The 23,317-nt window shown below is 31.9% G+C and overlaps 2 protein-coding genes across 2 annotated transcripts; both read right to left on the reverse strand.

The window, feature by feature from the left end:
* Window positions 1–6,901: 6,901 nt before the first annotated feature.
* On the reverse strand, window positions 6,902–8,016 carry ZFP5 (zinc finger protein 5). The gene has a single exon (XM_021437660.1). It carries the CDS (start codon window positions 7,975–7,977, stop codon window positions 7,225–7,227), a length of 753 nt encoding a protein of 250 aa, XP_021293335.1. The 5' UTR covers window positions 7,978–8,016; the 3' UTR covers window positions 6,902–7,224.
* Window positions 8,017–11,273: 3,257 nt separating this feature from the next.
* On the reverse strand, window positions 11,274–18,132 carry LOC110423298 (Sterile alpha motif (SAM) domain-containing protein). Its single transcript, XM_021437484.2, has 7 exons — window positions 17,630–18,132; window positions 17,151–17,293; window positions 16,588–16,637; window positions 15,875–16,488; window positions 14,775–14,855; window positions 13,336–13,398; window positions 11,274–12,449 (listed from the first exon to the last, which is right to left on the reverse strand). The coding sequence occupies exons 1-7, from the start codon at window positions 17,681–17,683 to the stop codon at window positions 12,393–12,395; spliced, it is 1,062 nt and encodes a 353-aa protein (XP_021293159.1). The 5' UTR covers window positions 17,684–18,132; the 3' UTR covers window positions 11,274–12,392.
* Window positions 18,133–23,317: the final 5,185 nt, after the last annotated feature.

A 23,317-nucleotide genomic window follows, 5' to 3' on the forward strand; every position in this document is an offset into this window, starting at 1 on the left:
GAGGTCGAGAAATAGGAGGTGAAATTAGGTGTAATCGTAATATTTTTCTTTATTTTATTTGTAAATTTTACACTATCGTTATCGTTAAAAGATTTTCATAAACTTTTCGATGCGTCTATCTAAACAGCGCCCGCCGTGGCGCATTGCGCATCCGCTTGGCCTTTTGATGAGACATGGCACGTGCGATGGATTTGAGGGGAGGGGTGCGTATTGCGCATCAGGTGCATTGGAGGGAGTAGCAAGGGCGGGATTTCGACAAGAAGCAAAGATTCGTGAGAGCAATTCAAATGGTAGGGGAAGTCCCCGGAGCTTCATTGGCATAATCAAAGCTAGAAAGGCAACTTGACAAATCAGAATCAATGGGACCCCCTTAACAATTTGATGAGATTATCATTTATCATTAATTCGACATGCTTTGCACCTTTCGCCCCATTCCAAATATTTTTTACTTTAGACTTACCTCCTCATATTTTATTGCAAATAAATACGCTCACTTTTTTAAAACAAAATAATGGTATTCATTATTAATTAACTTTAAATAAAAATATTATACTGAGAAAAATTTAAATGATAATGCAAAATTACCTTCTGTTAATTATTTATTTCTCTATTCTCTCTTGTTTTTTCTCTTATTTCTTTCACACAAGATTTCTTTTAACTACATTATTATGGTATTTATTCAGTTATATTTGATTACTTTTAAAATCATCTTTAATTATTATTGAATTAAATTTTCATAGATATATATATATTAAAAACACTATTTTTAAGTCAATTATATATTAATTTTGAAATGAATGCATTAAATTATCTTTAATTAAAACAAATTAATTACCACTAATTTTAAAAAATGGTTTAGTGATAAAGAAATTGATTAAAACACCAAAAAAAAACAAAAATGAGAGTATTTTTAATATTTAGAGTTTAAATAAATATTAGTTTGATTAATGATACCTTAACAGCAGCCACAATTTCAAGAGAGATAAATAGTGCTTCTCAAAATAATATGGGTAAGTTTATTTTTAATAAACCCTCATGGATTATAATTGTCTATCCTAATTGGAATATATAAAATTCAATATATTCAACGCATGGCTGAATTATAATTTAATCTAATTGAAATTTATTTTGATGATAGTTAAATATAATTTTAAAATTTATTAAAATTTTTAATCATATTTATAACAAATTAAATCTCACAATTTTGTAACTAAAACAAAAAGGTTTTGACAAAGAAAAGAAATAAAATATGAAATTGAAAAAATAAATAACAAAGAGATATACTTATCTTTCCATATAGAGTTAACTTAGTAATTAAAATCATTACTTTTTAAAAAAAAAAACAAATAATTTGACCAAATCTCAAAACGGGTATTAAGATATTTTTCTAACGAACGGGAAGTAAGTGCATTTTCAACTAAATCTCAAAGGCAATCTTTTGTATTTTACCTCAATTTAAATTTAAAATTTTTACCTAAACCTTATCGGTTGAAAAGAGAAAAAGAAAAAAACACAAGTCAAAATATGATGTCATAATTGGTAAAAATAAATTATATTTTTTTCATTTACTGAATTTCCTTTTTCTTTTGATTTCGGTTAGGGTTTGTCTTCATAGACAAATATTCATGTACCAAAGGGAGCAAGCGTATATAACCCACGCTCATATTTCTCTCTTTTTCTTTAATATAGAAAAATAGTAATTCCTTGTTGATGATTATAAATAATGTGATACAGAACCTAACATTCATGTTTTAAAAGAGAAACAATTATTTTGAATATGATAATAAAATCATCATGTATTAATAAGTCATTTAATAACTCTATTATTAGAAGGCGAAAATTGTTCATATAATTTCATGATCACTTGCAATTGCTGCATTATTATTATTTAATCACAATTATAAATTATATATATTATTAAAATTTTATATAAAATCAATTTTATAAATAGTAAAAATAGTTGTCAGTAAAATGCTGCCGTATTTAGAAGGATTGGAATTTAGAAGATAAAATTGTATAAATTTGTATTTCAGTTAGTAGTGAGGGTAAGATCATAATGATGGGTAATAAATAAAAGCTTGGGATGCATCTAAAGATTGATTCCACACATAGAATAAAGTAGGAAAGGTAAAAAGAGCACAAATTTTCTACTAGTGTCTTTTGTCCCTTAAAAGTATAATTTGTACACAAGAAAGGAATTTATGCAAAAAAGAACTACAAACAAACTTTCCTGTAAATAGTTTCTGGAGTTGGCTATTAATTAATATTAGACAATATGTGTATCTTTTTACTGAATTAATAATGCACATGTCATTTCGTTGGGTAGTAAAATTTGGTACCTATATTATGATTTTTGTTTCATGCTTTAAGGGAAAAGTGTACCTTCTTAAATAGCCATTTATTGTTGTGTGAAATTATGGAATATATTGAGTTACTAGAGGTGTCATACGGCTTTCGGGTGAAACATCCTTCTCAAGTTGAAGGAATACTAGAGACGAATGAAAACAGTGCTATCTTCAAATCACCAACTTTGTTGGCTATATTGCTAGCATTGAATGTGAGGTTCTAATTAAACCTCTTGGACCACCACAAATTCTAATCACTAGGTGTCAACTATAATATGAAACTAGTCCTTATCCAATTCTTCGCTCCAATATTCATCATGGAAAATTTAAATAATTTTTTATTTTTTTATTTAATTGAATTTTTATATTTTTATTTAAATTAAATAAATTTTTATAATTAATAATTAATTCATTATTATTAATTAAAATATTACTTATCATTTTATATCAAATGATACTATGTTGATTTGAGATAACATATTAATTTGATATGATGAAATGATCATATGACATTTTTACTCTCTACATCAATATTACGTTATCATTAAATTAGGGTTACAACAAATAATAATTAATTAACTATTAATTATAAAAATTTATTTGATTCAAAATAAAATTATGAGAATTTAATTAAATATAATAAAAATAAAAATTATTACAATAATATAAAAAAAATTTAAATATTATATCAATTCTTTAGTAGTTTACAATTTGTTCGTTGGGTAGTAAAATAAGTTTTGTCCAATAAAATTTTGCTTGATATGCGTTTGTTCATCTAGGATTCCAAGAGTGCTGCTTCGGCTGTTTCTTTATATTTTATTTTTATATTTTATTTGTTAGATTTTGACAATCATATCAATTTCTTGGGATATATGTGGTCACCTAACTTATCTTCTCCACATACTTTAGGACTTCCCGAAAGGGCTTGTCAGCAAGAGGCCGTCCAAGACAAAGCTCTAATTTTCTGGACTAATTTGACTTATGGTGAAATGAAATCGAATACAGATGGGCATCATCTTTCAGAGAAAGTGTGAAGTCCTTGTCACCCCGGGAAAGGAAGCATCGAACAGGGGGATTTATCCAACTACTGTGACTGTGCCTGTGCCTGTGCCTGTGCCTGTGCCTGTGCCTAATATTCAAATCAAAGCGTATGTCATTGTCATCAACACATTGTGTTAGCAAAACTGTTGAGGGCATTATCTTATGATTTTACAAATGGGGAAAATACAAAGCTGGCGGCTTTTGCTTTGTCGAACGCTGGCATAGAATCATTGATGTGCTACAAATTAAATTCCATTCCAAATTGTGATAACCATTGAAATTCTTGTTCAATTATTATTAGCTTTTCTTTTTGGGTTTTTTTTTTAACTTGAAATTCCAGGGTTTTGTCAGAGTGCGGAAGGAAGAGTGACTTGGCACCTAACCAATCAGTAGTGTATACACTGAATTCATTGTCGCTAGCATTAGAGAGACAAAGATATACTAACCTTTGTTCTGTTTCTTAGCTTAAAAAAAAGGCTCTGTTTTATTAAATTATGATATTATGTGATTGTTTTTTTAGGAGATGTCAAGCTGGCCTATAATGATTGATAGAGAAGAGGAAGAGTGATTTCAAAGGAGAAGAAGAAAAAGCCGAAAAGAAACACAAAATAAACAAAACAAAAATGTTGATCGTCATTTTCAAATTGGTCCTGCCTGACAAAAGGGTTAACAAGGCAATCCAGACCGGGCTTTGAATCACCCCTAATGGCCCGCCATTGGGATTACAAGTCCACGACCTTCATAAGATAACCTGATTTTGCAGGCCTAACGGGTAGGCTTCATCTGGAAGCAAGCCATGTGCAAGCCCAACCACGCAGCCCAAAAACTTCTCTCCCCCTTCTACCATTTCTTTTTGTCCTTTCTCAACATCATATTAAAACCCATTTTACTAATGATACGAATATTAATTGTGTCACGTCTCATATGTCATTATCGTCAAGTTTGAAGATGGACAAAGTTCAATGTGTATAGTAAATAAGAATTTATTTATTTATTTATTTGGATATGTGAATTCAAACTTTATTTTTTCAGTAAAAAGATTATTTGGAGATGAACAAAGTTTAATGTAGATTTTTTACTTTACGTATCCCATTTCTTGATACATAGACTAATTAATTAACAAAATTTTAGCAGCTGGTAATAAACTAAACTAATAACGCTTTTGTTGCTTCTACGCTGTTAATCGAACATTATTTTTAATAAATATAAATATTGATAAATAATAGCGTGCTTCTAAAAACTTTTGACTATTTAAGAGATTTTCAAATTTAATTACTATTAAATTAGCTGTTTTGGTCATTAGAGTAGGATAATGTACTTCTTTATTTATTATATGATGATCAAAGGCTTTGAATTTTCATTATTATGGATGCACGTACTCTAATGCTAACTAAGGATGTTATATATTTTATTCAGCAAATTTAAATTAATTGGCGCACCTATCTTCAAAGTTTCATATCCATTTATTACTAATGTCCCATGCTACGTAACTTAATTCAGATTTAGTATATAAAATAAGGAGGGCAGGGGCAATTTTCTTTGTTCTTTAATAAGTTATAATATATATAAATATATATATAAGATTTGGTCCGTAATTCTTTAAATAATCGAAGATTTTTTTTCCCTTAAAGAATACCAGCCGGCCAATGACAATATCTAAAGTATTAACTAGTTATGAAGATTACTTTGTCTATATGCTTATATCTCCTTTCAAAATGCTTGTGACCTCTGACAGATTGAAGAGAATTTTATTGGGTTCATTAATGGGACAAATTTTTTGTCCCTATATTTAGAGTATACTCAACCTGATATTTATTTGTTAGAGCAGTTATTATGATTACAACAACAACGATAGAAACATTCAAACTCGTGTTTTTTTTTTTTAATTCAATAAAAGAAGGTTACTGTCAAACAAGTATTTTAGTATTATATCACAAATCTTAATTAACTATTATTATTAAGTAGTATTTTATCTATATTCAATTTCGTATCAATGACGCCTTAAATTTAACATTTTCAAGTTGTTCATTCTTTATTAAGTTCATTTTAATATATATGTGTGTGTGTGTGAAATTGATATAAATGATTATTTTAAATTAATTAAATTAATTTTATATCCAATATATAGGCATTTTAAAGATTGAAATAAAAAATTTTTAATTTAAAAATCTCATAAAACTTGTTTCAACGGAGACCTAGAGTGTTATAACTTGAATTTAAGATATTTTTTCAATTTTTTTCTTATAATTTTACCATTTAAACATGTACAACGAGTGGATTTATCTGTTTGTTTTATAAATTAGAGAGAATTATATAGAGCCAAAACTGAAAGTTTCTATGCATAAAATAAATAAAAAACATAATAATTTTACTACAAAATAACAAAGATTACAGGATCAATTTGGTCAAGCATTTCTAGAATGACCAGTGTCAAGTCATAACATGTTGCAATCATAAGCCCAATACAAGAAACCCACACCAAATTTAATAGGATGAAGGGAAAAAACACAAGAAAGATTGTTTGCGATAATCAACTTCTGATTTGAAGGCGCAAGCTGTTGATGCGCGCATGGTCAGACTTATCAACAAGTTATTAATTGGAAGCAAATAACATATGATGCCAAGTAATGAGTAGTAAGAAATTCAGGAGAGGGTCATAGCCTGAAGGCAAGAAGCTTGGAAAAGAGAAAACAATTTGGGAGATTGAGTATTAGAAGAGAGAGCAAGGTAACCAACACAACCTGTGGACAAGTCATTCATAAATTGAGCAAATATTACACTTTGAAAATTATACAACGACTTTTGGAAAACAAGACACAAAATGACAAGCTTTTGAGCTTACGAATCTTTACGGATAAGGTTGTCTACTGGTTAAACGACAAATCGTTAATTTGTAGGCAAGTAAAAGGTGTTGTACAGCTAGTCGTTGGTTCAATAGTAGATATAACCCTTAAACAATAACTTGTTTGATCAGTCAAACGTACGCCAAACTCACTCCTAAACAAACCATCTACAAGTAAGTTTGTTGATGAATCCAGTGACGACTGGTTCCAGTTATTCAAAATTAATGTTGTTCCAACAGCAAGTAGTGATTTTCTGGAAATCTTATATTCCTAAACCCTTCATTTTTTTTCTTAAAACATGTGCGTGCATGTTCAAAATCAACCCATATTGTTTATTTGCCAAGTTTGAGTATGTTACTTCAAGTAATATATCATAGATTAATCAACAACCTGTTCACCTTACAATCAAAATGCTCACCGCACCACATACAAGACGCAATTGACTTTTGGAGTATTAGGGTTGCAACGCACCTTATCTAATAATATTGCTTGCCTTTGCCTACATAGTGGCAATCTGAACGTTAATTTGATGGGTTTTGTCAATAGATAAAGATGAACAATTTTAACTTTGAAATTCCGAAAAAAAAAAGAAAGTATGAAGCCAAAAAATAGTGCATAAATAGACAACAATGAGCCAAAAAGGAAAATCTTGGTTTTCCAGGTTGTTTCTTAATATTGACAGCGCGAAAAGGATGATCAGGCATCTATATGCAATTAGATAGCTCTCTGCTTCCTTACATGTGTCGAGAGTAAATACAGCATCATGTGTATGTATGACATTTCACCGTCACGAAATTGAGATAAGAGTTGCAGCGTAATTGTATACTCTCTCAATGATCGAATTATAGGTTGAGTTTCAGTGTAGCTGTTGCTGAAGTTCTTCAGCCCGAGTGTAATGAATTTTGGTATGCTTTGTTCAGAGGTTGAAAGAATTCATATGATCATTGAAGAAGACATGGCACTGTTTACCTTTACCTTGATTTTATGTATATGCGCTATATACCACTTCCAGAGGAACTCTGTATTGTAGATTGCAAGCTGAGGCCTAATTGAAGATCCAGGGATTTACAGCTTTGCTTTGATGAAGGCAAAGAGGAAGGCTTGAGACCAACAGGCCTGTTTTCCCTCGATCTGTCAGCGTGTGTTAGCGTGAACATGGATGAATCTTGTTGAAAAGGGATCATTTGAGATGGTAGAGGATACCATTTTGGTGGCTGAGAGCCATTAGGATGGGCATCTTGCTCGTATTGGTTGAAACTGATTTGAGATTCCTCGTAAAGAGTGAACTCAGGAGCACTGTAACAGGAAGACTCATAGTACCATGGAGTGGAGCCTTGGTAGCTGAAACCAAGGCTGTTTTGGAAAGGTTGAAGGTAACAGTTGATGCTGGCTCTCTTGGCTTGAAGCTGCAACCTTTTCTTCTTCATCCTCTCTTTCTTGTGAGCATTTTGATGACCTCCAAGCGCCTGTGAGTTTGCGAATTCCTTGAAGCAGTATTGGCACTCGAATTTCTTGTCATCAGTCTCTCCTGTTGAGCTTTTCTCCTTGGTAGGAGTCTCCCTGGCAGATGATGAGTTTACACTTTCATCACCTTCACCAGAACTTTTCAGGGAGTTGTCATTGTTCTTACTCGGGTTAAGCTCAAAGCCAAACAATCTAAGCTTCTTCTCGACACAGGAGGCAGCTGGAGAATAACCAGTTTCACCGTCGCATGTCTGAGAAATAGGACTAGAGGCATCCATTTCCATCTCACTTGAAATGAGGAAACTAAAAGAAAATTTGCTTAGCGCTATATGAACCTATGACAAAGAGTTGTTTGGCTTGTCTTCCTTTTTATAGTAATTCTATGGTTTCCAACAATGCAATGCATCTTAAAGAGGAATAGTTTTATAATAATCATGAACAGCATAAACGTAAACGAGGGTCAACAGACCAAAAAAAAAAAAGGTGGAAGTTTAGAAAAGTCAGATCAGAGAAGCCGTCTCATGCAATATTGATTTTTCCTTTTGTTTATAATTTATAAGTTAAAGAAATACACTTGCTGCATTTTGTCGTAGATACACTTCAAACTTTCTCAATCAAAGAGGATTCAGTGTGCCTTTTTTAACGAGGAATTCTATGGTCTGTTAGCCATTTTAAATGGGTAAAGACAATCAATTATGGTACCACTTGCACATTTAAAACAAATATTCCATTCCTTAAGAGGGGATTAAAGTTATTATAATACTAACTCTAAAAACAAAAGTCAAAGAAAGAAGGGGACGTAATCTCCTGGTAGGAAGGGCTTCTAACTTTGCAAGATGCATATCCTCTCCCCACTGTACTTAAAATCCCATAATCCATAGAATAGATTAATTAATTAAACCAACTAATTAGTCAGTGGATTAATGTATGTAATATATAATCCGCTCTACCTCTCCAAGCTGATCATAAAATATACCTTAGTGAGCTAGTAGCTCATCAAAAAAATAATATGAATATGATGACTCTGGGTGCCCAGTCCCATCCACCACAGGTCTCCAAATAATGCATAAACAATGCTGAGTTCTGTAGAAATGAGACTTGATGAAGCTTCTGTGCAATTATCATCCTCCACCCACAAAGGTGTTCTATTTTATATATATATATATATGAAAAAAGGAAATGAATAGGGGTAGTGTAATCGGTCTATATTGACCATGTTTTGGGAATGGGATTAGAATAATATTAAGGGAGAGTAGTTGCTAAACAAAGGAATATAAGAAGTGGGCAATGATGTAAGCATATATACTAATCAAGGTCTTCGAAGAGATCTGGGCATATCTTCTTAGAGCAGGCAAAGCCTATATTTTATACCAAAAGCATATGTTTTCAGGTGAATCAAGTCATCAACTAATATTATTGTATACATAATCAAAGCATATGTGTTGGACAGTTGTTCTGCTTGGACCCACTTCTTGTAGCTTTGGGGACATGGTTAGAAACTGTATTAGATTGTGTTGTTATTTCAATGTCTCTACCTCCATATTTCATTGGTGGGAAGAAGTCTACCAATAGATCTTTCATGCTAATCAATCCCCTACTCCTTTATTTATTTATATATATATATATATATTTTTTGTCCAGCCTATTCAAATTACTTTCTTGCTTTAGGAGGAGAATTCCAGGTAGGCATGCTGTCATCAAGCATTTGAGTATCCCAACATGTGGAATAAACTGAGGCCATTTTGGAGGAGATTGGATTATGGTGGCTAGGTGGGTGGGTTGGTCGATTGATTGATTTCAGCTCGTTTCAATTCATTTATCCCCTGCTTTGCTAGAGGATCAAAAGGGTGGCCCCTACCATCAGCCACCCCCCAAAATTCCTGTTTCCATCCAATCTAATCTTGCTTCTCTTCTGGACAACTCCAAATGCTTTTTAAATATCTTAAAGAAAACCACGAAGAATGCCAAGATTGACTAAGGCAACATGAATCAATATATTAGTAATTTATAAGTTGATTAAGATTTCAGCTACAAATTATATTCAAGGCCTAATGTGTTTCTACCACTCAATCGAATAATTGATGCAAAGCTCACTGTGAACGAAAGAAAGACAGTTGTAGCACTCTTTTAGCTGATATATATGCAAGGCTTTTCCCACCTGCTCCAGCGACATTTCAAACTCAGGCCTCTTTCTTTTGAAGTTTCTCTTGTTGTCCAAATATAATCCTGGAAACCATTATATATAGAGAATCTTGATGTGGGTTGCACCAGTTTGGCATACCTGAAACGAGAAATAGCAACTTCAATTCATTATTTTATGCACTAGTTTATATCTAATCTAATTATGAGAAATAGCAACTTCTTTTACCCAATGGAAATTCTATTTAGTCGGGCTTTCAGGAATCGAGAAGAATCTAGGGGTGAAAACTCCCCAGTGTTGGAAGAAAGAGGGAATTGGTCCTAAATCCTAATAATGTGCGGTCATGTCATGGTGGAGAAGCAGGTGTGGAAGGCACTAGCAAATTAATCCATCCAGCTGGTGGAATACTTGAACAAGCATGTAACATGCCAGCCATCTTGCAACTTTAGTATTACTTTGAAACCCGGGAAAACATCAAATGACAAGTAAAAACAACAGTGAGAATAATAAATTAATGAAAAAGTTGCAAGCAATCACGTAACAGAATCAGGTGGGCTTGATTTTTAGGATTTATCATGTTTTGTTAGTCCAGGGATTTCAAAACATGTTGATTGTTTTCTATAGAAAAGAAACATACGGATTATTGCCGGGTAAAAAAAACAGAAGAAGAAAATCTAGAAAACAAAGTACACTAGCGTAGAACACTTGTTAAAGGCAAAGACTAGGTAGTACAATATTGACCAACTCAAATTCAGAGGGAAAAATTAAGGCGGGAAAATGCTCAAGCCGATGATGATGAATTGATGATCAAGACATGGCGTACTGTGATTCCTGGTTGCAACAGTAATAGTTCAGGCTTATATACCCTTTGAAAAGTAGTGGAGGCAATCTTCATTGCTATGAAGCTCATATCATAATTATTCTCAAAGCATGCTGCGATCTTGGCCTCTGTAATTATCTGGTAAAACTGGCGGCGGGCATGTTTTTAACTCCATTATTAAAAGTCAGACAATACGAGTGGGTAGACGAGCAAAGACAAGAAGCTGGGAATTACTGGCTTTTTTAGAGTGTTTTTTTTTTTTTATATAATTGAAAAAAAAAATCCGAATATTCCTATTTAGGTAGAAGTTCAACTAATAAACTTTCAAAAACAAAAATGTTTCTTTCTTCTTTCCATATAGAAATCGTTTTCATAATATGAAATTCACAATCTGAAAGCCAAAAAGAGTAAAGTCGTATCTCCTCCCAACTAATCCATTCCAAGTTACGAAACGTTCTCATTCATTCGGAAGAAGCAGAGAATTTAATTTTTTTTTTTATGGAAAGTCGAATTTTAGGGAAGTCCATTCTCAATCGTCCATAGACAAAGAATCAAGGAAATAATTGCGCAATGAAGACAATTCAATGACACAGCATATACATAAAGAAAGTACACCTTGATGGAAAATCAAGCTAACTGATTCATTAAGGGTCACCATAATGAATATAAGAGCACATATTGACCAAATACAATAAATTTATTGACAAACTCAACTAACCAAATTCATGGTATTGATGGTAGAAAGTAAAGCTTACGAGGAAACCAGGATGCTTCCTGGTGGCTGCAGAGCTCAAAGTGTGTGCATATGACAAAATAGAAGCCTGGTGTGTTCTCTGTTTGCAGATTGACCCACCCACTCATTGCGCTGAAATCCTGAACAACCCAAGTCTCAGCCGTCAGGCTATGCCCATACGGTTTTATTTCGGACACAAACCACATGTAGTTTACTTCATTCATGTTGGTAGGTGGAAGCAACTTCTATTTTCCCCGCTTGTTCTTCTTTTATAACCCATCACATTGTTTTGATACCATTTGCTTCCACTAGAGATGACATCTTAAGGGCTACAGGGCCCATCTTTCTTCTCCAGAAGCAAAACCGAGTGCCACCTTTACACAATTCTACAGCCCCAGGGCCTGGCGCTTAGACGACGGGGTCCCATGTCAGCAGGAACAAGTTTGAACAAGTACCTTAACCTTGATCTTTTGCTTGTAAAGAGAACCTTGGTTTCGAAAAAGATAAGCGTATAAAAATCATAAAGCAAAGTCACCAGCACCTCATGACATGCATGCCTATTTTTAAAGAAAAATAGGAGCTTCTAAAACAGTACAAGTAGGGGAAAGGGCAAGGATATTTCCTGCATAAGGATTCTAAACAGCTAGCTGCCCCAAGCAACCTATATTAGGTAGAATACAGGCTTCTAAACTAGAGTTTTCCGCAAATCAGAACATTTCAGATTCCAGATTGCAATCATTTGCAAGAATATTCTTTCTAGTGAAGACAGTTGAATTTGATCACACACCCATATGGTTCTGGCTGGAAAGAATTAAAAGCAGGTAACATGAAATCAAAAACAACTCAAAATTTCTTTCCACCATCTATGAATATTAATCAGCATTAGATTCAAAAACGTGACAACTGATTTATGGGTCACTTTCTAACCCAAAAAGAGAGATACAATGGTTTTACTTAGACAGGATTCACTAACATGAGCACCACATCATACGAAATGAACAAATAATCATGGTTGCCTTTTGGTACGGGACAAAAGAGCAAGAAGAATCTTTTTCCTAGGGCCCTGCAATTCAAACCACCTTCATTAGGGACAACTTGGCATGTTATGTAAATTACAACAGCTATACCTTAAGATAACATTTTGCACACACACACACAGGACAGCAAGAGAGGATGATGATGAGACCAGAGGAACCTTACCAAACTACATTCAAATGAATAATGATCATGATAGATTTTTTTTTTATTGGCAGGATTTGATTCTAGAAAACACTCTGATCACAGCCCATTTTACTACAAATCCCATAAAATTCATGTGGAGCAAGAGGCATACTGCAAATGTTGTCATCTGCACCTTGATTAGCAGCTGGATACTGCAGCCCCTCAAAAGTCAAACAATTAGGTGGCAGGTTACTCGGCAGTCAGCCGTAACTTTAACTAGAACTTAGCAGCAAGGAAAATCCATGATTTCCTAGTACATAGTGCTTACTGAAACTTAGCAACTATAATCCATCTAATCAACTTCATAGCAAGCTTTACTTCTCAAGCCACCAATTAGCCAGAACAGTTAATGAACAAAGGCACAGAACTACATGAGAGCCTTGAGTTCGAGTGAATTTGGCTTAGGCAACAGGTAACCCAAATTCCATGTAAAAGAAATTGAGGCCCACAGACACAGATAAAGCATATTGTACTTAGGCACTCAAATCAGTCCCAGTTGCATGCACATGATAAAGATTACTTTAACACAAATGTTTTCAGAACTGATGATGTCTAATTAAGAAAATATAAGAATTATATAGACATGCTTGAAAAATTCAACTTTGAGAATCTACCTCATCAGATCTGAGTTAAGCATCAGTTATTAGTTTGGACACATCAATCATGAAAATTAGAACAGAAAATTTTGACAATAAACAATACAAATACAGAAAAAAAGGGTACAATACCATAGGTATTCCTAGCTCTTTAAGGTCATTTTCCCCCATCTGTTTCAATGCAGTCATATCCACCTGAGTAAAACATCAAATCTCCAGATCAGCCAAACAAGGAGAGTGCAGATAAAACAAACCAACAAGCAATTCTCCAATGAACATCATAATATAAATCCCTCGGATTTCAACAACGTAAATACAGAGTAAAGTAAATCTTCAAGATTTGTCTGATAGAAAAGCTAAAGCAACCACCTCCATCTAGGAAATTTCTTTATGTTCAATCTATTTGCAAACATCAGTCAATAAATGCTTCTTGAAGATACTTTTTTAACAACATTACCAATATTTGCAACCATTTGAAACATGCTAATGTCAGTCATTTTAGGCATAATGACCATATCCAACATTTTTCAAGTCAATATTTTATTTTAAGTAAAATCACATAAGATGATGGACATGCCTGCGGCTTTGTAACACAAGCCAAGTATCAATTGGAAACTACTAGAGCTACAAGAAAATACTAGTGGTAATATTCCCTATTTAATTATCGAATAAAAATTTCCTACAACAACAAACACAATACCTGCATAAAAACATCATTATCTTTCTATTACTTAACATCAAATGGCATGCCGGTTGAAAGGCCAATAAAATTGCTTTTCCAAAAAAAAAAAAAAAAACCCCATCCCTTTTGCCATTCTACGGAGATGGGCGCCAATTGGCATGGGAGAGAAACAAGGGTTGCTTTTGTTCATGAAACATCCATGTCTTATTTTATTAATATTATTTATTACAAGAGGAAATTTATTGAGCTTAAGGCTACAAAACAAGAGGTATCCCTTTTCTTCCCATAAACTCTGACAGCCCCCCCCCCCTCCCCCCCCTCCCCACCCAATTTTAAGGTTCAAATATGAGAGTTCCATGTTGAATGTCTCTAGATCTAATCACTGGGGTTCCAATTTAGGGACATCAAACATACATTTTAATCTTCACTTCTGCAAAAGTTGTATGTTTATTACCACTTACACATATATGAGCAAAAATATCTTTACATTAACCACAAACAGGGCAGAACCAAGCTAGACAACCAAACCTCAAAGAGATGTTTAACCAAATCACTATTGATGCTATAATATTTTTTTCCAATCAGAAAAATCAACAACTATCTGCATTAGGTGAAGCTGAAAAAAGATTTCTAAGACCTTGCATTGCACCAATAGTCCCAAACTTCTGAAACACAGCTTGTAGCCAGGGCCTTATTTAAACGTACAGAAGTAACACAAGAAAACAAAGATAAAGTGACAAACTACTCTTAAGAATAACATATTAATGTAAATGCATCTTCTTTCTTTACTGACTATTCTTCCCCAGCATCTCATGAACAACTTTTTTATTTCAAAAAAAAAATATTAATCCTTACTCGGGGAATTTAACTAAAGAACTTGATTACTTACTTCCTCTGCCTTGAAAAGGATGACATATTTTCCCAACCCCAGTGAATGTAGCAAGCCTTCAACAGTTTGTTGTTCATCTCCCTACTTAGCAACCAGCCAAAAAGGAAAAAGGTAAGAAAATGCACCTTAAACACTGGATCTTATGGATCACTGTATGCATAAAACTTTATAACTTTCTAAAATATGTCTTTGGGATCACATCATGACTAGTTATTTATCCACAGACTGTAAAGCAACTAGTATTTAACACTTCATACAAAACAGAGTCAGAAGTTCTGCAAAAATATGGTTAGAACCAAGGAGTGGAAAGGTTAGCAAAAAAAGCAAAAAGTAATGGTACAGAGGCATAAAAGAAAGTGCAGGAATTATTAGGATTCAGAGTTGATTCGCAAAAGTTAAAAATGATAATGCCTTCATAGAGGAGAAGATTCTCTGTGTGTGGGACAGAGAGAGGTAGTGACAAGGGGTGGGTTTGAAGGGGATTCTTAAAGAACATGTAGCACCTACTTCTTGAAATTCCTTGGATGTAAGAATCAAAAACTTAGGCACATTAACATACAGACTCAAAGTGCCCTCCCCTGTCACTTGTCCAGAACCAGATGCAACCAGACTAATAGCTACCAACAATATCAGACACTTCATAGAATAAGGTCAAGGATGAGCATGTCAAATACCTTAAAGTTTAATGTTTATTTAGTTTTCAAAACCTAATTTGTAAACCAACAGAAAGATAATGGTTTCTTAAAACTTTTTGAACAGCATATTATCCTGTACCAACTAGAAATGGTTGACAACAAAACAAATAGACAGAAAGATCTAGACATGTTACTATATAGAGAAAATTTTTAGGATAGGTCTTGGCTTTCCAAGCATAGTAGTAGGAGAATGACATAACACAGTTTTTTTTATTGATTTAACCGCAAACATGACAAAATTATCACACAAAGGATGCCACGAGTTATATGGTAAAAGAACAAATTCAACTGGCGAACATAAGCAGCTGATGTTCACAAAAAAATACTGTTAAAAAGATAGATGCAAAACATGTTCATAGCACCCCTCACTAGTAGAATGCAAAGTAGACAGCAGATAGTACGTACAGAGTATGAACTTTTTTGTACAATGCTGCTTGGAGGAGGAATTGGGTGACCTGGTGGCATAGGCTTTGCTGAAGTGGTAGGCACTGTGGACTTTGTAACAAAAGATGCTGTACTCAGAGGCCTTGGAGCATCAAGAACATCTTTGCCCATGTATGGAACAGCTCTCACATCGTCATATGTCCTGTTCAGTGGCCTTCTCTGTAGCTCTGCAGCATTTCTTGGGGGAGATAAACCCCTAGAAACACCCATTACTCTGTCTGGTGATCGTTGTCTTAAATGATCTAAGGTCCAAGGAGAATAAGAATTTCTTGATGAGGTCATGCGAGGCAAATCATCAGCACTTCTTGTGGAAGGAATACCGCCCAAGATACTGGTTTCCCTCGATTCAGGCATTCGCTCCCTTGGTTCAGGCATTTGCTCCCTAGGGTGAGTCATTCGCTCCCTCAAACCAGGCATTCGCTGCCGTGCCTCATAACTGTTAAGTGGAGGCTGTCCCATTCTTGACAACTTTTCACGGAGGTCCATGACCTTCTGGTTATCATCACTCTGAGCCCGTCTAAACACATTTTTTTGCATGAGTTTCAAGCGAAGGTCATCTTTACCAATGTGAACATCTTTATTTATTCAAAAGAAGCAATATTAGTAATCTCATAATAAGTCCAGAAATCAGAAAATATAAAAGATATTGCAAACTTGAGGTGTATGCTTGTTACCATTCAAACCATTAGTGTTCAAGCTTGGTGTATGACCATCCCCTCTTTGTCTGCAGAAAAGGAAAACAGCACCGTAACTATTTACATAAGTAAACTTCATTAATAAACTAATAGGGTAATATTTTATTCACATAGAATGTAAACACCAATGCTAGGGCAAAGTATTAGCTCTCATGGTCAATGTTTCACCAACTCTTTATTTTCCCTATAGTATCCTTGTCGAGCGCATATCCAACACTCAAAATGGAAACAGGCATGCCTTCCTGACCTCCAAACTTTAGGAAAAGCTCAGAAAAAATTTAAACACACACACATCCAACGTCACTTCTCAAGTCCAGGCAATCTGTAGTAACAGCAAACTACCCTTACAATGAAACAAATACCCTAAACTAATGGGTCTATTTTGCAAGCTCCACAAGACATGAATATGACAACAGCATCATCACCATCATCGACCAGGAACTTCAGAATATTTACTTAAGTAGCCATAGCACAAGCACCAACATTGCAAAGCAAGAATTCAAAATGCTAAGAAAACAACAATATAAATCCTAAAAACATACCTTTTGTTGTTGAGCTGGTTTGCACGCAACAAGGAACCATCTACATTGCTTCCTAACCTATCTCTTACAGACCGCTTACTTCCAGCAACAGGCAGAGAATCAGAAAAATCAACATCTGATGCAGGTCCTGCCCTCTTCACCACCTACAGCAACAAAATGAATAAAGTTCAGCTTTACAAACAAGCCGACCAAAAACACACCAAAAAAAATTTAAAAAGAAACTACACTGACTTTAAAAAAAAAAAAGGTCAAGTAATTTAAAGAAGAAATGAATAAAACCCAACCATCGTAAACTAAATCGTTCAAAATTGAAGTAAAATAGTAAATACAATTTATAGCAGAACATAAATTTCCTACTAATTTCCAACGTATTTCCTACATTTTATCAGCAACGGCAACAAATACGCAACCAACATCACTAATTACTATGAAAAACAAACCAAAAAATGATTTAAGAGGAAAACAAGTAAAACAAATACCTGGCCGCGACGACCGAGAGTGATGGTAACACGGCCCCGCGAATCTTCTGCCATGAAGAAACCCTAGACTAGTTAATCTGGCTTAATCAGCTCTTTCTTTTTTGACTTTTGAAGGACCGACAAAAATGAAGCTTATCATCGTCCTTCCAAAAGAAAAAAGAACATCGCTTAAAAACAAAAGCCCTAAAACACCTCAATGGCGAAAAATTAACTGTTCTCTTGTCGGAGATTTTGCACTTCACTTAACAGGTGATCTTAAACGGGACTGTGTTACAAAAAATAAATCTGCTCTAAAAATTTTTAGGGTTTTGAAAGAGAGAATCAGATTACTTTTTTGGCATCGTAGAGGAATGGAGAAAAGGAACGGAGGTCGATGTGAGGAAGAATGGCGCTGTTACAGGAGATATTACAGTGTGGTTGATATTGTATGGTCTACATCAATATTAGACGTCCGATTCTATTGATGAGAAAATGGGACGTCCGATTAATTCATAAAACCCTTTTCTCTGTCTTCTTTAAAAAAAGACAAAGGAGGTTTGAAATAAATTAAAGTAGACGGGGAAATTCTGAAATGGGATAATGGAACAAAAATATTTGCCGTTTGCCATAATGATCATAAATAATTACTGGGAAGCAAATATAGAAGGGTACTAAATAACTGTTTCATCCTTCAACTTTTAACATACCATCCATTTAGATTTTCATTTTTTTTTTTTTGGGATGAGGAGAAAATGCGGTTTCGAATGTCAAAAACTAAGTGGATGTTTGTTTTGATTTGTAAAACAGCTTTTCAATTATAAAAGAAAAAGTAAGATATTTATTTTAAAATTTAAAAAGTTTTAATTTATACGATAAACTTATTTAAACTTTAAAATGAAGTTATAAATCAAATGGTCTTTACAAGTGCTAATTTTTAATGACAAAATATTTAATGGAATTATTTTACATCCTCATTTTATTTTTCAATCATTCATAATATTATATGAAGAATTATGCTTTTTTCACATTGATTTTTCAGTTGATCCAATTATTTTTCTTGATTTTATTTATTTTTATATCAAATAAAAAATGTTTTATTTATTTCTATTTTAAAATTTATGATTTGATTAATAAAATTCAATTTTTTATTAATAAAAAATATATCAAATTATTATCAAAGTAATTTTTTACATCTTTCAATACTTTTGATTAAATTTGTTAAAACTTATCTTAATTTTTCTTTACAGTTCTTTTACAAACCACTCTATTTAAACAACAATTCTTACAAAAATTGCAATAAACAAAAACAAATCCTAAATTTGAACATTATTTAACCAAATTTAATTAACAAATAATAAATATTGCATGATTAAATTTCTATTATAATAACAGGTATTTCTACCGAATTGGCGAATTCAATGACAAATCCATCATTTTTGTCATAGTGGATGTTGACAAGTTTTTCTATAGATAGATGGAAATCTAAAAAGAGATTAAATTAAAATAAAAAAGTAAAATGGTAAAGGTAATATCCTTTACCCCAAACAATAAGTTTTAGGTTAAATTTTCCAATAAAACTATGTCCAAAAAGTTAATGAGGAAATTGTGAAGAATAACCATCTTTTATAAGGGCATGTTAAAAATTAACCATCAAAATAAATTTAATTATTTTTAGTCATATTTAGTCATAACTTGATAAAAATACCCTTAAAACTATTTCAAATAAATTAAACCATTCATCACAATTTCTCTCCATTTGTGTTTTCGATTTCTCTCTCTCACCATTCAACTTCTTTAATTTTATCGATTTCTCTTTTCGACATTCATCTGTTATGCTCCCTATTTCTCTCTCTCTCTCGCACTTTCAAATTTCTCTTTCCTATGCTTTTAAAATACCAAGCAATGGTTTTGATGTACTTGGGATAGGTGGCTATTTAGGAAATTTGATTTTTAGGTATTTTGGATAAAACTAAAATGGTAGAAATGATCACAGATGTTTGAAATAGTTTTTAATTGGATCAATTTGGAATCTAGATACCAATAAACTCAAAATTTTAAAATTTATAAACCTAGGTTTTTAAAGAAAAATTTTCGATTTTTAGTCGGAATAGGTGTTTTAGATATGAAAATTTATGTTTTGATTTATGAAACGTATTAGAAACACTTTAATTGGTGCCAAATTGTCAAAAAAAAAAATGAAATGAAGAGAGTTGAGAGGATTTGAAATTTTAGTTTGTAAGTAACAACAATATTTTAGGTATTAAAATGCAACAAATTATTTTTGAATGTGGCGTATAACAATAATATTTTTTCAACATGGCGTATAACATATTTTTGTACATAGCATGTAACAACAATATTTTTTTCAATATGGTGTGTAACAACTTTTTTTAACAATGACATGCAACATTTTTTTATACATGATGTATAACAACTTAACCATGGTGTGTAACAACCTAACCATGATATGTAATATATTTTCATACATGGCATGTAATAACCTAACCATGGCGTATAATTTCATTACAAGTAATTTTGTCCAACTTGACAAAAAATAGTTAAAATTATAACGAGAGTTATTTTTAAAAATATCTTATCTTTAGGGGTTATTTTTTAAAATGCCCCTAAGTTAATTGAGCTATTATTTTTTTTTACATTCAATTAAACTCTGGAATTTTTATTTTGAATCAAATAAGCCTCTTTCACTAACTATTAACTAACTTTCGTAAGTTACACTTTTATGCCACATCATCTTCCACATGACAAATTGAAGTGTTATTTTGATGATCACATTACTGCCCTTTAAATTTTTATTTTGAGTCAAATAAATCATTTTTACTAACTATTGATTAACTTCCATTAGTCAATAGTTCAATTGACACTTTTATGCCATGTCTTCTTCCATGCTGCAAGTTGACATGTTGTTTGATAATTACATCACTATTCCTTAAACTTTTATTTTAAGTTAAATAAGCCATTTTTAATAATTGTTAACTAACTTTTGTTAGTTAATGATTTAATTGATTTTTTATATTATGTCATTTGCCACGTGATAAGATGACGTGCTATTTTGATAATTACATCGTTGCCATGTGACAGATGATGTGACATTAAATGTTGTTGATAAGTAATTTTATATTTAACTTTTTGCTCAACTATATGTCCAAAAATAATTGACTTAAGGATTTAAAATAAAAAAATAAAAAAAATAATTATTTTTTTCGTAATTTGATAGAATAAACGTTTGATTTAGGGTTTAACCCAAAACTTAATTATCTTAGAGACTAGAATCCTTAAAGACAAAAAATCCTTTAAGCCATTCTAATCCTTCAAATAACTCCATGACTCTTGCACGCTTTCCATCAAAAGGGCACCAAATTGCGTTGGCAACCAAGTTGAGAGATTGTTGAAGATTAAAGAATTGACAAAAGGATGCTTTATCTCTTGTTCAAAGAGAGACTAGCCTGAAACAAAAATCGTTAAATCTTCATAACCATGTCACCTAGTGGGGTTCAACTCTCTATTCAAGATGCTCACGTAATTCTTTTCTTTTCTTCCAATAATTTTCTGGTTTCTTCTTTGCAAAAAGAAAGCAAACATGAAGAGATAAAGTTTCCCCTCGAGATACTATTTAAGTGACTTTATATTAAAAAAAAATGTAACTTCATATTCCATTAGCCTAACATGAAGGAGTTCACCATTAAGCATTGCTTGAAGTATTCCATTAGCCAAGGCTTAGAATGGCTTCAATCGATTGGAAGATTTATTTGATTTTTGATCTTTAAGATAACTTAGTAAGTTTTGGTTTAAACCCTAAATCAAATGATTTAGTTTGTAAAAATTCAAAACATTTATTCTATTAGAGTAAGGAGGAAAGTAATTTGATTTTTTTGAAAATGTTGAAGTCAATTATTTTTAAACATGTCGTTGGGGAAAATCATAAACACACCATTTCTAATTAGTAACATTTAATGCCACATGGTACCAACATTATCAGCATGATACATCAACTTACCATGTAGCAGATGACATAATATAAAAGTATCAATTGTACTTTTGATTAACTTCTGTTAATCAATAGTTAGTAAAAGCAGCTTATTTGACTCAAAATAAAAATTTAGAGATTTAATTGAATGTAATAAAAAGATAAAAATTTAATTGACTGTTTTGACATAGATCAAGGACTTATTTAAATATTTAGTATAAGTTTTATTTCCTTCTTAATAATTATTTAATGTGATGGTGGCAATCGAAAAATATTTTTGTTTTATTGCGCCTATTTGGAATTCTGCACAAAATGGAAAGGCTTGTTCGGGGGAAAATGCTTGATAATTTTGGGAGTAACGACTGGCAAAACAAGGATTGGTACCCTTTTTCTTTTTACTCGTGATTTTAAACTTTTAGGTCCTTTTATCTTTCTATCGTCATAGGTTCTTCCTTTTATATATTCTTCATTGATTAATGAATCGGCCAAATTGCTTAAATTTTGTACTAGCAATTAGTTTATTTATACTCTCGTCGCCCAAAGACAAAAGGTCTTTGTATGGTTTTGATGGCAAAAGAGTAGAAAAAGTTTGGATAAAAATGAGAGATTTAAATAACTGCTATCATTAGTTAATGATATATGGGTGAAATACTTAAAAAAATTTATTTTTTTAATTTTTTATAATATTTAATTAAATTATTATATTTTTATTTTGAGTAAAATAAGATTTTATAATAGTATCATAGGATACTATACGATATACTAATATGTAATAGTAAACATAGTATTATAACATGATCATGAGATATTTTCACTATTCATATTAATTCGTGTCAATACCATATTTATAATACATACACAAGTAAGATGATTGATTGAGTCAATTGATTGACATCTATCATTCTCAATTGAATTAATTATTTTTTGTATACCTTAAGTCAAAACTACGTTATTTTTTACGTTTGAAAATTTTTTTCTTACCTTTATTTATTTCAACAAAATATAGTTGAAAACAATAGTCTTTAGCTTTTGATGCTTAGAGGATAGATTCATTTAATATTTTTTAATTATAATTTAATATTATTTTTTATCTATTTTCTCTTTTTTTGCAAGAACTTTATTTTATAATATTTAAATATCTCTTTTATACATAAACGTTTAAATTCTAATAAATAAACATTCAATTCATTGCATAAAATAAAAAAGTGAAGAATGTCTACTCATTTCTCAATATACATAGCACACGGTTATTATTTTATAAACAAATCAACTGAATTTGATAACCTTTAGTCATTCATTTAATATATAAAAGATAAATACTATTAAAAATTATAACTATTTTATATTAATAGGATCTTTACATTATACTGTTACCTTATATTTTATAACTGTTTGTCTTAATTTGCCAACAGTATAGGTTATATGTGCTCTCATTTCTTAATATTTTATTATACATCTAACTATTATGAATATTTTGATGAATATCCATTTATGTTATATATATCTAGATTTGATGTAAATTAGATTGGATTGAAATTTAATCCATCTAATCCTTAAGTATTATCTTTATCTTGTAAATTCAATCTAGATAAAGGGTTATTAGCTTATAAATGGACTCTTTTACTTTATTTGTAAATACATACTAGAATAAGATCTTATTACTCCCTTTAAATACTTTTTTTCTCTCTAAACATTTTCTCTTATAGTTATTCTTTCATATTTAT

The sequence above is a fragment of the Theobroma umbraticum genome, unplaced genomic scaffold (genome assembly GCF_002168275.2).
Source record: "Theobroma umbraticum cultivar Fairchild unplaced genomic scaffold, ASM216827v3 scaffold_20.0, whole genome shotgun sequence".
NCBI lineage: Eukaryota > Viridiplantae > Streptophyta > Magnoliopsida > Malvales > Malvaceae > Theobroma > Theobroma umbraticum.

Excerpts from the sequence above, each read along its gene's own strand:
- LOC110423298 (XM_021437484.2), bottom strand. The coding sequence starts at position 17,683 with ATGGCAGAAGATTCGCGGGGCCGTGTTACCATCACTCTCGGTCGTCGC. Across the intron at positions 16,638-17,150 it reads AACCAGCTCAACAACAAAAG|ACAAAGAGGGGATGGTCATA; the intron begins GTATGTTTTTAG and ends CCTTTTCTGCAG. Across the intron at positions 14,856-15,874 it reads TACAAAAAAGTTCATACTCT|GGAGATGAACAACAAACTGT; the intron begins GTACGTACTATC and ends GTTGCTAAGTAG.
- ZFP5 (XM_021437660.1), bottom strand. The coding sequence starts at position 7,977 with ATGGAAATGGATGCCTCTAGTCCTATTTCTCAGACATGCGACGGTGAA.